An 11121-nucleotide genomic window follows, 5' to 3' on the forward strand; every position below is an offset into this window, starting at 1 on the left:
CATACTTGACTGGAGAAGTGGCTGGGTAAAAATGTTCCCATCTGTGCCACCCTTCAGTATATTTAGTAGCTGAACTTACTTCAATAAATGAAGTATTATTTTTAGCTTAGCCTTTGAGAGCTGGGGTAGCAGAGATTGTGAGATGGAGTAATTTTTATTGTAGCAGAATGGGCAGCTAGCCTTTGGTCCTGTGCATCTGGGCAGCTCAAGTACAGGTGACTGTGGGCTGCTGTGCCAGCAGTATGCAGTTGCCTTACAGCTCTGCATTTATCATTTATCTCCTGTAATTATATATCTCAGTGACTAAAATTATATCCCAGTGCTTAGAGGAAATCAGCTCATGGAAGAGGAAAAAGCAACTGTCTGAAGTCAAACCAAGGAAGACAGATGGTATCCTGGAGGCTATTTTTGAAGAAGTTTATACTTTGCTGGAAAATTCTCATTGTCAAACTAAACTGCACAGCTGGTAGGGTAGGCATGTTCTCAGTGCTTGTGTTGACCCCGAGAGCTCACCCTGCAGCATCTGTGGATAGATACCTTGGCTCATATCTAGCAAAAATGCCTTTGTCCTGTTCTGCCACATAGCAGCCTGATCGGCTTTTCAAATATTCATCACATCTTGAAATTCACAGCTGATTATGCAAAGTCCATTGTATTCAGGGAACTCCACTGGTGCAGAGTGGCAGTGCACCCTCTCAGCAGCGGTTTATCATAGCATATCACACCTCTGCTAATTGGTAGAGGTAAGAAACAGAGTCACAGGCCTTATCTTCAAGGTCCAGATGTGTAGCCAGGATACTTGAATAATGTGATTTTAATAGAACTGCTGAGAGGAGTGATGGGTAGTGTCAGCAGCTATGGTCCACTAGTACTCTGTTAAAAGTTGAAGGTCATCTGTAGAGAAGATACTAGAATAATTACTTCTAGGAAAGCAGAAACAGCATACATCTCATCAGTTTCTGCTCTCAAGTATGGTGGTGGCTTTGTTTTGACCTTTTGACCAAATCCAAAGCAATAAATCCAACAAAATCCATTACAGATATTGTATTTTTCCCTTCAGGGGGTAAGCAATGTGACCCATATGTTAGTTACATTTTCCTTAATGCAGTCTCAAAGGTACTTCTTTCCTGTGATTCTGTAAGACCCAAAATGGAGTAAGAGTACAAGGAGTAAGTGTTTGAAATTTAAAGGAAAATGATTTGTCTTACAGACCTTTTGATTTTGGGCTGTAGCAAAATTGTATTTGATATGAAACATGTATTCCTTTAATCTAAGAAAAAGACCCTGGGGTGAGGACAGCACTTCATGTTGTCATCCGTTTTTTGTTTAATGTGTATTGTGTGTAACCTTTTTTTTTTCTTTTTTTTCATAGAATATGGATTCTACACTTCACTATATTCATAATGATTCAGATTTGAGCACTAACAGTTTCAGCCCTGAAGAAGAAAGAAAATCCAAAGTACAGGTAAATGGCAGTGACTTCTGTTTTTTCTGCATGTATCAGATAAGTGGGTTTTTTCTTACATATATGGGGATTTCTGTTACGCATTTTATTTCTGATGTAGTTGTTATTAAATACAGCAAATCTCTTAAATAAGTAGTTCTGAAATAATCTTTGTTTCCAGAGATAATGGCTTAATTCAGCATTTGATTCTGTTTCAATTATGTGTAAGAGATGACAGCATTTTTTGACATGAGGTGTAATGGTTGTCATAGACTTTCAGGCTCTGGTTTTGTTTTGTTTCCTTTTCTCCAGAAACTACCCTGTAATGTAAATTAGGTTATTGAGGAGATGGGATTTTTTTGTGAAGTGTTTTGAGTGGAACCACTCCCACCCTGTCAACTTTTCACAGAGAAGCTGTGAAAGTGTTTCATAAGCTAAACCTGTCTCTTTCTTGTTTTTTCCCAAAAGGAATCAAATGTTTGTTGCTACATAGTTCATTATAAAGTGTGCCACCCCGCACTAATGTGATTCCCTTGACTGGGAACCTTAGTCCCTCTTGCTGCTTATGTGAGCCAAGCTATTTAATGGCTGTGTTAGGGAAATGCTTTTGCACTCCCTTGGGTAGAATCAGTGCCTGAGATAAACTGACAAAAGCTGAAGCAAAGACAGCATTGAAGTCAGTGCAAAGAGGTTTTCACAAAACTTTAGTTCAGATGCTTTAATTTCTTAGTGGACAGAAGGATTGGTCTTCACCAGAGGTCTTTATGTCTGGAGAAGCCTTCTCCTTCCTGCTGACTACTTAGGGAGTTTTACGACAATTTTGAACATACTATGCTTCTACTCTGCCCTCTTCCCAAGGGATTTTAATTTAGTTTTTTTCTCCCCACCTCCCCAAGATTTTGAGAGGAATAGCAAAATTATTTTTGAGCAAGTGTTGTAATTTGCTGTTCTGCCTTTTATTGTGGATGAGTTAAAACAGCCAGTCTGCACAGCATGAGAGCCTGAATGTTTGTGGAAAGGTAGAAGATAGTCTCTTAATTTCCTGGTCTGCCTAAGTAGACAGTGATCCACCCATCCATCTGTTACGCTGATCTTTATGTTTTCAAATAGCCCCCGGTCGTGCCATTGTTTCTTTGGAACTTTTGGTGGAACTTACGAACTTTGCATTCTTATCAAGAGATTGTAATTAAATAATACTCTGTAGTTGTAGGGGAAAAATTGTTCTTCTGACAGCGTGCCCTGGAATTTTAGTAAGCCTTATGAGGACTTACTGGAAATAGTGTAAGCACTCTACCCTTTTCTTCCTGTAGGATGTTGTACCTCAAGCCTTGCTGGATCAGTATTTATCAATGACTGATCCCTCTCGTGCACAAACGGTTGATAATGAGATTGCCAAACACTGTGCCTACAGCCTGCCAGGTGTGGCACTTACATTAGGCAGGCAGAATTGGCACTGTTTGAAAGATACCTACGAGACGCTGGCAGCTGACATGCAGGTAAGCTCAAGAAACTCTGACAGTGATTGATGTGAACTTTTATGGTGTGACCATGAATAATCTGAGCTTCTGTGATGATCTACCTCCTTTACTGGATGTTTGGTTGCTCTGCTTTTTACATAGAGCTTTCCATTGTCAATATCAGTTATTTGTATAATGAATGAAAGTTGTAACAGTTGTCTCAGAGGAAGCTGTGTGTGGTGCTCAGGTAGTAAAGAAGTGGTGCAGTTTGGGAGATAAATCTTCAGCAGGAATGTGAGGAGAGATCTCTGATTTCCTCTGCTTGCTTGAGACCTTACAGCAGTGCTTGGGATTCTCAAAGGTATGAGAATTTGGACTGTGCTGCTGTGCGTGCACAGACATGTGCTGCTGCAGGCATGTCTGGAGCTCAGTGAGTCAGCCTCACACCAGGCTTCTTGGTGGCCTTTTGGGGCTACATCTAGTTAGTCATGAGGGAATAACATCACTATCACCATGCAGCATTGCTCTTTTTAAAAACAAATGCTGGAAATAGCAGCATTTTCCTTCTTGTCAGGTGGTTAGGAGGTGGCTTCGTGCATTTTGCTGTTGGTTCACAGTTTCTCAGTCCTCCCTGGTTTCCTTTTTTGGAGAGACTCATTTTTTAAAATAGTCTCGGATTGTTTCACCTCTCTTTAACTTGTTGCTCGCTGTGTCAAGAGCAGCAGCTCTCAGTGACATGTAGCAAGTAACATGGCTGTTGCTCATAGTTTCCAGACTCTTTTGCAGCCATTAAAAACAGCTTGCTACTAAATTTTTAACCCAGGACAAAAGTAAAACCAGATTGCCCTGTATCTGTCCAGAGTATATCATAAGTCTAATCTAAAATAAGATTGAATCACCAAACCAGGGCAAAAGAAAACATGCTGGCTAAAGAATAGATAATATTTTATTTTTAAAAATACTTAAAATAGTTTCTCTTTTAAAACAGTGCTCCCTCAATTTAGGATGAGTGACAGCATTTCTGGTCCTTGGACTGCTGGGCACTCAGTGTGGATGAAACTTTACCTATTATGGAAGCTAGAATGCACCAGCTGAAATATCGTGGGATACATATCTTACTCTGTTTTATAAATTAAACAAGTGAGAGGGGAGTAGTATGGAACTGATTTACCCAAAAGAATTTAAAGCAAAGTGTGGAAGATTGTGTCACTGATGTCAGAAATGCTATTTTCTTTCCCAACACCTAGAAAAAGTAAAATATTTTCATTACTTTTATTTGCCTTAGGTCCTTGATATTCAAGTGGAAGAAATGATAACTTGTCACTTGCCCTTTCTTCTCTCTTCCCCCCCCCCTTTTTTCTTTTGTTCTTTATTTGCTACATGAGACACTATTGAATATATATAAGTACTGTAGTCCGCTTGGATACTGACCCTCAAGTTAAAATAGAGCTGCAACATCAATAAGAATGATTTGTTTGTTTATTTTACAGTGGAAGGTTCGGCGGACACTAGCATTTTCTATACATGAACTTGCAGTCATCCTTGGAGACCAGCTTACAGCTGGAGATCTAGTTCCTGTCTTCAATGGCTTTTTAAAAGATCTAGATGAAGTGAGGATAGGTGTGCTTAAACACCTGCATGACTTCCTGAAGGTATGTCTGCATTCAACTCCAGTCAAGTGCAGTTATGTATTTTGCTTCATTTCTTCCTAAACATATCACTGGTTTAGCTCTTTGAGGGAATCCATACACATGTCTGTTGAATACTAGAGTATGTTTTGCAGTTCTGTGTTGCCGATAGGCTCTTTTCTCTGAAAAGCCTTGTTTGTGAACGTTTATTCAATAAATAATGTAGGTGCCAGTGGATGATACTAAGTTTTTTGGTGTTCTAACCTTTCTATGCAGCTTACTTCTCAGATTGCCTTAGGAGTTTCTCTGTTACTGCATCTCTTTTGGAGCTGAAGCTCACAAAATCTTTAAAAGCAGCACTTTCCTGCCTACCCCTCATTTCCTAGAGTAAAAGAAGAGACTAGATCAGATTTTGGTTTTAGTTTGCCCCATGTGATTTTACAGACTTAAGCATGATAGGATTTCGCCTACTAAGATTTTTTTTTTCCTCAAAAGCAAGTGTTTTGTTAATTGTATTTTAAAACTCTCATCTATCTGCTGCTTATAGCTTACATTTTTTTATGTAAGTTTGTATGTACTGTTACAGCTTCTTCATCTTGACAAAAGGCGAGAATATCTTTATCAGCTGCAGGAATTCCTAGTGACCGATAACAGCAGGAACTGGCGTTTCCGTGCTGAGCTGGCTGAGTATGTAGTTTTCTGGATGCTTATTTTTATTCTTACAGATATTTAAAAATGTTAAAATCACAGAATAGACGTTTCACAGTGATATTCTTTATTTCACTTTTAATTAGTGGATAGTCCTTATCCTCCTCTATGTGTCTCCCTTCCTTAAAAATTCACCATAGTTGTATATCACAGTAGTTGGAACTTGAATGTCTCTTTCCATCACCATATGTTGAGAATATTATCCTTCCGTAAAAGAGAAGCTGCCAAAGGAGAAGAAAACATCTGGTTGCTTTTGAAGTCAGTAGAAGTGTTCTAGCAGTTAGACTTCAAGTTGCTGTATTTGAGGAGTAGGCTGAATTGATGATCATGAAACACAGGAGATGCAGATCTTGAAGGGGGAGTGAAGAAAGTGAGTAGCACTTTGGCTTTTTCATGGGACTGGTAGGCGGGCTCCTATGGGAGGCAGCTCTTAAGGGTCAAGTTGCTCAGGAAAGCTAGCAGAGGAAGTGGCCTATGAAATTCAGCAAGGGACAGATGCCAAGTCCTGCATGTGGGAAGAAGGAGCCTCTGACAGTGAGACAGACTGAGGACTAGCTGCCCTGGGAGCAGCTCTGGTGAGCCAAACATGAGCCAGCAGTGTGTCCTGGCAGCACAATCTTGGTCTGTATCAACAGGAGCACAATCAGCATATTGAGGGAACAGATTAGCCCCTTCTAGTCAGCACTCATGTGGAGTAATGCATCTATACCAATACAGGAAAGTGCTGATATACTCGAACAAGCTCAGTAGAAGGCCACCAAGATGATCAAAGCTGTAGCACTTAACCTGAGAAGATACTATGTGACAGAGGCTTCTCTAGCAGGAGTGCTGAAATAAGCATATAGTAGTGACTAATTACAGTGCATCTTTTGAGATTAATTTTGAGTTACCTCGAAACTGATCTTGATAATCATGATGTTTTTGCTATGTTTAAGTGTTAGTTTCAATTTAGTAAGTACAAATCACTTAGCTGTTACCGCTGATACAGAAACCTTCGTTTAGCTGCTTGTAACATGTCATGCCACTTCTTTTGACATACTTTCTACTGTTCATGACATACTAATTTCTGCAACCTGCTGAAATCTTAATCCACTCATTACACATTGAAGACTGATAATTTCTCTAGTACTCCAGTATACTCTGAAGTAGAGTTTTATTGATTTGATAAATCAGTGTACTTAAGTGACCAGGTTCTCTTGCCTCTCCCCGTTTTTCATTCTTTGAGCTCATGTAGCATTTTGCCATTATTGTGAATAAGTGGTAATGTAAAATTTGCAAGTGACCCATAGTCAAACCGCTGGCATTGAAAAATGAAAGACTTTACTTTCCAGTAACTTTGTTATGGCCACACTGCATATTTGGCAAGTGTCGTCATATAAATGATCAAAAGTAATAGTTAAAGCTACTTTTCTTCTTGTAACATACTCTGGTTCTTCTTTCATCTTGTAGGCAACTGATCTTGCTTCTAGATCTGTACAGTGCCAGAGACATTTATGACTACTTGCGACCTATCGCTTTCAGCCTCTGTGCAGACAAAGTGTCTTCTGTCCGTTGGATTTCTTACAAGCTGGTAAAGCAATCTAAGTAAATTCAGGATTTCATACTTCTCCTGAGGGTTGGTCAGAAGTAATGTTTGTTTTTTTTTTCTTATTCTTTCTTCAAGGTTAGTGAAATGGTAAAAAAGCTGTACATGGCCTCAACGCCAACCTTCGTGGTAGACCTCATGAATGAACTTGTTGAAAAGTTCTGTAGATGCCACAAATGGTCTGGTCGGCAAACTTTTGTCTTTATTTGCCAGGTGAAATAGTTTATTTTAATCATCCTTTTTGGTTTTGGGGTGAGGGGATGTGGTGGTGATGGTAAGAGTTAAGGGGGGAGAGCAGTTGGAACTCTTCAGCTGTCTGTTGATGCTATTTTCTTTTCTCTGCTTCCAAGGAAATAGGTTTCATGGCTGCTTTTTTCAGTATAGATGCTCGGATGCATCTTTAGCTTACATCAGTTTGTGAAATCTGAATATTAAACAAAAGCGTAGCAAAATAATCCCTGAGTTGGGAGGCTGTTTTATTACTCGAAGTGAGATTTTTATAATATGCCTACCATTTTTTTGGGTTACCCTTTAAAAATCAAGCACCAAGATTTGCCTGTAGCTCCTTAGCCAGCTAGTGCAGCTTGGTCAATAGCAACATTTTCTCAGCAAAATAAGCAGGGAAGTTGATATTAGTTGGTGTCCCAAGGAAATGACCAAGAAATGGTCAGATCTGGAGGCTGTAGCAGAGGTGCGGACTGGGAGGCAATATGACTGTTGCCCAAATGGAACAGTTCCCTTGAGTATTTGGCAGTATGTTAGCTTTGAGCTTAGAGAAACATGTTTGGTGCAGCAGACATTTATTAAGATGGACCATTCTTATCTTGATATAGTACCTAGTTAGAACAAAGACTAAATCAGTCTTGAAAAGTATTGGGAAAGTTTTTTACTTCCTCGTTTTCAAATGATACAGTGACTGAATAAAACAGTAGAAATAAGGAAGTTGCCAGGCTTCATACAAAATAAAACGAGCTTCCAACTGAGCCTGAATTTCTTCAGCCCTGACTTGCTTTATTTTGTATGACTTTGTGCTAGAAAGTATTGTACCGTATTTTACAACTTTGTGGATACTACCTACTGTATTCATGCTATGAAAGTAATGTTAGCTCTGTTTATGTGTTGGGATTTTATGTGCTGAAATGTAAAAAAATTGCTTCTGTCTTCTTGCCAGACTATCAGTGAAGATGATTGCCTGCCCATGGACCAGTTTGCTGTGCATCTGTTGCCACACTTACTACACTTGGCATCTGACAGGGTTCCAAATGTTCGAGTCCTGCTTGCAAAAACACTAAAGCAGACCCTTTTAGAGAAAGGTTAGTGGCCGAAAGAGTTGTCGTGGGCTGACAGGGTATCTTTTTGTCTCTCCTATTTTCTACAGTCAGCAGGGAAAGGAGAATCAACATCACATGTGGGTTTCTCCTTGCTTTTACAGTCTTCTTGGTGTGGGATGTTAACTTGGCTGAGATAAAGCCATGAACCATGTTATGGTATCAGAGCTACTGTTGTGTAATGCTGAGGAAATACGAGTTCTTGCTCATACACCAGCCTGTTCTTTTGGTGCCATTTTCCCTCAATTAGCTGGTTTGTAGAAATGTCATCAGGGCATAGAAAGTGCAAATAAACAACTAGGAATTGTGAAGTTGTTGAGCAGTGCCTTTTATTTGGTGAATAAAAATATTCTGTTGATGTTCTGTGTTATAAGAAAGAAAAACTCCTGTACAAATTTGCCATGTGTTTTCTCACTGGGGGAGAAGAGATGGCTGCTGTTTGCTTTCATATTTTATGGTAGCAGTGGGAAGAAAGTTCCTCTGGAGTCTTCTCAAGGAAATTAGACATGCAACTTTCAAATTGCAGACTTTGCTTAGGAAAGCATCCCCAGTGCATAGTAGATGCCAAAAGAGTCAGCTGTGCTCAGAGTCCAAAACACTGTTAGGGAAAAGTAACATTGAAAATACTGCTGTATTTTGCAAACTGGCAGAGTGTCTGCACTTAGAATACTTCATCCACTTCTGGTCACTTTCTTTCTCAAAACCATGCAACGGCCTGAAGACTGTTGTGTAGGAAGTGTGAAGAAAAATGCCAACAAAGTGAGAACTATTGCTAGCTGCCTTGTGCATGCTGGAGACTCTGAGTAAGCATATGTAGACAGTTAAGATGAAGTAGCTGATGTGCAGTAATTTATTCTCTGTTAACTGTGCCAGGGCTGTCATTGCTCTTCCTGTTACCATGTAGTATTGATATTCTTCTTGTTGTTCTTGTTACTGATGTGTTCCCCACCTGGGTGGTACACCTCCATTCTGCATTGCCACTATGTAAGCTTATAATACAGGTAGTCCCAGCCTCATAGAGATGATGTGCATATGATTAGGAGTGGTTGGATAGATTAGGAAATGCCAATTTAAAAAACAAGTCTAGAAGTTTTTAAACCTCCATATCTAAACTGCTGCCCCTGAGAGCAGGGGTGACGCTGCTTTTATGCAACTTGTGTAGTTCATGAAAACTGTCAGGTGCTGGAACTTCTTCCACTCTCGTTTCATGTTGTCTTAATTTTATTGTTTGATAATTATTTAGCAAGTCTGCCAGTGAAATGGCATGGCCATGGATTTGTGATACCTTTCCTTCAGCACACTCCTGAGTCTCTCGTAGGGTTTTTTTTCTCTTCATTTTTGATCATGGAGTCTGTTGCACTTACTTTTACATTGAAGGACTATAGAACTCCTGTATTCTAAAAGCATTGTTACAGCAACTGTGCTCTGAAATATGGAATGATACACTTTTTTTAAGCTGAATTCCTAGGTATACTCAGAAGTGTGTTGTGTGCCTGCTCAGATATTCCAGTTTGACTGAATGTGTGCACTGTCTCCTGAGATTTTGAACCTTGTGACGGTGCGCTCAGGTTTGCATTGAACTCTCTGCTGCCTTTTCCTCCTTTAAGTCTTGTGCATTTTCTTTTACAGAGTATTTTCTAAATTCTGCCAACTCTCACCAAGAGGCTGTGGAACAAACGATAATGGCTCTTCAAATGGATGATGACAGTGATGTCAAGTATTTTGCAAGCATACACCCTGCCAGTACCAAAATCGCAGACGATGCCATGAGCACTGCTTCATCGACTTATTAGAAAGTTCTGAATGTTGCTATAATTAAAAAATTTTTTAAACAAGCTATCCTCAAATGCTTCTAAAATGGTTGATCTGTGACAACCTCTTTGGAAGGAGAGATTTCTTGCCAGACTTCACAGGTGGATGTTTTCTAAACCTGATTCCAGGGATTTCAAGTCAAGGAAAAGTAAACCGGTATCAGCTTGACTTTAGAAAAACACTGCTCAGAGGATTATTTTTGCCACCGAAGCCTTAAATCTTCTGTCTTCCTGAACAAATGAAACTTGAATTGGCAGATCATTTTCATTGTAGAAAGGATGTGATTTCCAGAGACCTGCATTGTTTCTCCTGAGGAGTTAACTTAGCAAGTATTTTCTGTAGCAACTGATAGATGAAATGGCCAGAAAGGCAAATTTATACCGGGATGTAAGACCTCCAGTATTAGTGCTCAAAAGTTTTTATCATTCAAGGACTTGATTTGTGTGCGGCTGGGCACACCCTTAAGCGGGAATAGCTTTGATGTTTGTAAATGGGGAAAAGTAGGAATTTGGATTTCTCGTAAGGGCTCAGTGCTAACACTAAACTAGTATTTGATTTTAATCCTTAAATGCAGCATATTGCTGTTCCAATTAGCAGAAAACTTTGCTGAGTACCTGTGTCCTAATTATTTTCATGCTGGTCATGACCTAAAGGAAATTTATTAGCACATGTACTTTAAGTCAGGTATTTTTAACTTGATCATGATCGGCTCTGAGGTGCAACCTTTTACTTCATATACTGTACATATCTGGGAGCCTCCTTGGAGTGCTGCAGTCTTTAATCATGTTGTTTAAAGCTGTTGTGATACAAGTTGTTCTCTACTTGTCCAAATAAAATTTATTAATAAGATTGAAAGCAATCTTGTGACCTTTTTAAGATATTAAAAGAATAAGTTTGAACTTTAAGTGGCCTATTTTTTCTCCTAGTTCTTTACACTTCAATGGCTGTTGTAGGGTGAAGTTTGCTTAATGTCTGTGAAGAATATTGCATTTTGAGATAGAACATCCTACAGCACAGATGCACTGTGGCTGTGTAATTGAGGTTTTGCTAGATTCTCTTTCGAGCGTCCCTGTTGTGCTTGGGTACCTGTCGCTCCAGCGTGAAATGGCATCTTTAGAATCATAGAATAGTTAGGGTCGGAAAGGACCTCAAGATCATC

The 11121-nt window shown here is 39.4% G+C and overlaps 1 protein-coding gene across 8 annotated transcripts in view; it reads left to right on the forward strand.

The window, feature by feature from the left end:
* Positions 1 to 10867, forward strand: part of PPP4R1 (protein phosphatase 4 regulatory subunit 1) — a 64262-nt gene extending 53395 nt beyond the window's left edge. For all 8 annotated transcript variants that reach the window (XM_065667985.1, XM_065667988.1, XM_065667986.1 and 5 more), the window contains 8 exons: positions 1373 to 1465; positions 2755 to 2940; positions 4392 to 4553; positions 5116 to 5216; positions 6687 to 6807; positions 6901 to 7035; positions 7994 to 8135; positions 9780 to 10867. In XM_065667985.1, coding sequence (XP_065524057.1) covers positions 1373 to 1465; positions 2755 to 2940; positions 4392 to 4553; positions 5116 to 5216; positions 6687 to 6807; positions 6901 to 7035; positions 7994 to 8135; positions 9780 to 9943 — 1104 coding nt within the window. In that variant the 3' untranslated portion in view covers positions 9944 to 10867. The remainder of the gene's footprint in view (positions 1 to 1372; positions 1466 to 2754; positions 2941 to 4391; positions 4554 to 5115; positions 5217 to 6686; positions 6808 to 6900; positions 7036 to 7993; positions 8136 to 9779) is intronic.
* Positions 10868 to 11121: the final 254 nt, after the last annotated feature.

The sequence above is a fragment of the Lathamus discolor genome, chromosome 2 (assembly GCF_037157495.1).
Source record: "Lathamus discolor isolate bLatDis1 chromosome 2, bLatDis1.hap1, whole genome shotgun sequence".
Taxonomy (NCBI): domain Eukaryota; kingdom Metazoa; phylum Chordata; class Aves; order Psittaciformes; family Psittacidae; genus Lathamus; species Lathamus discolor.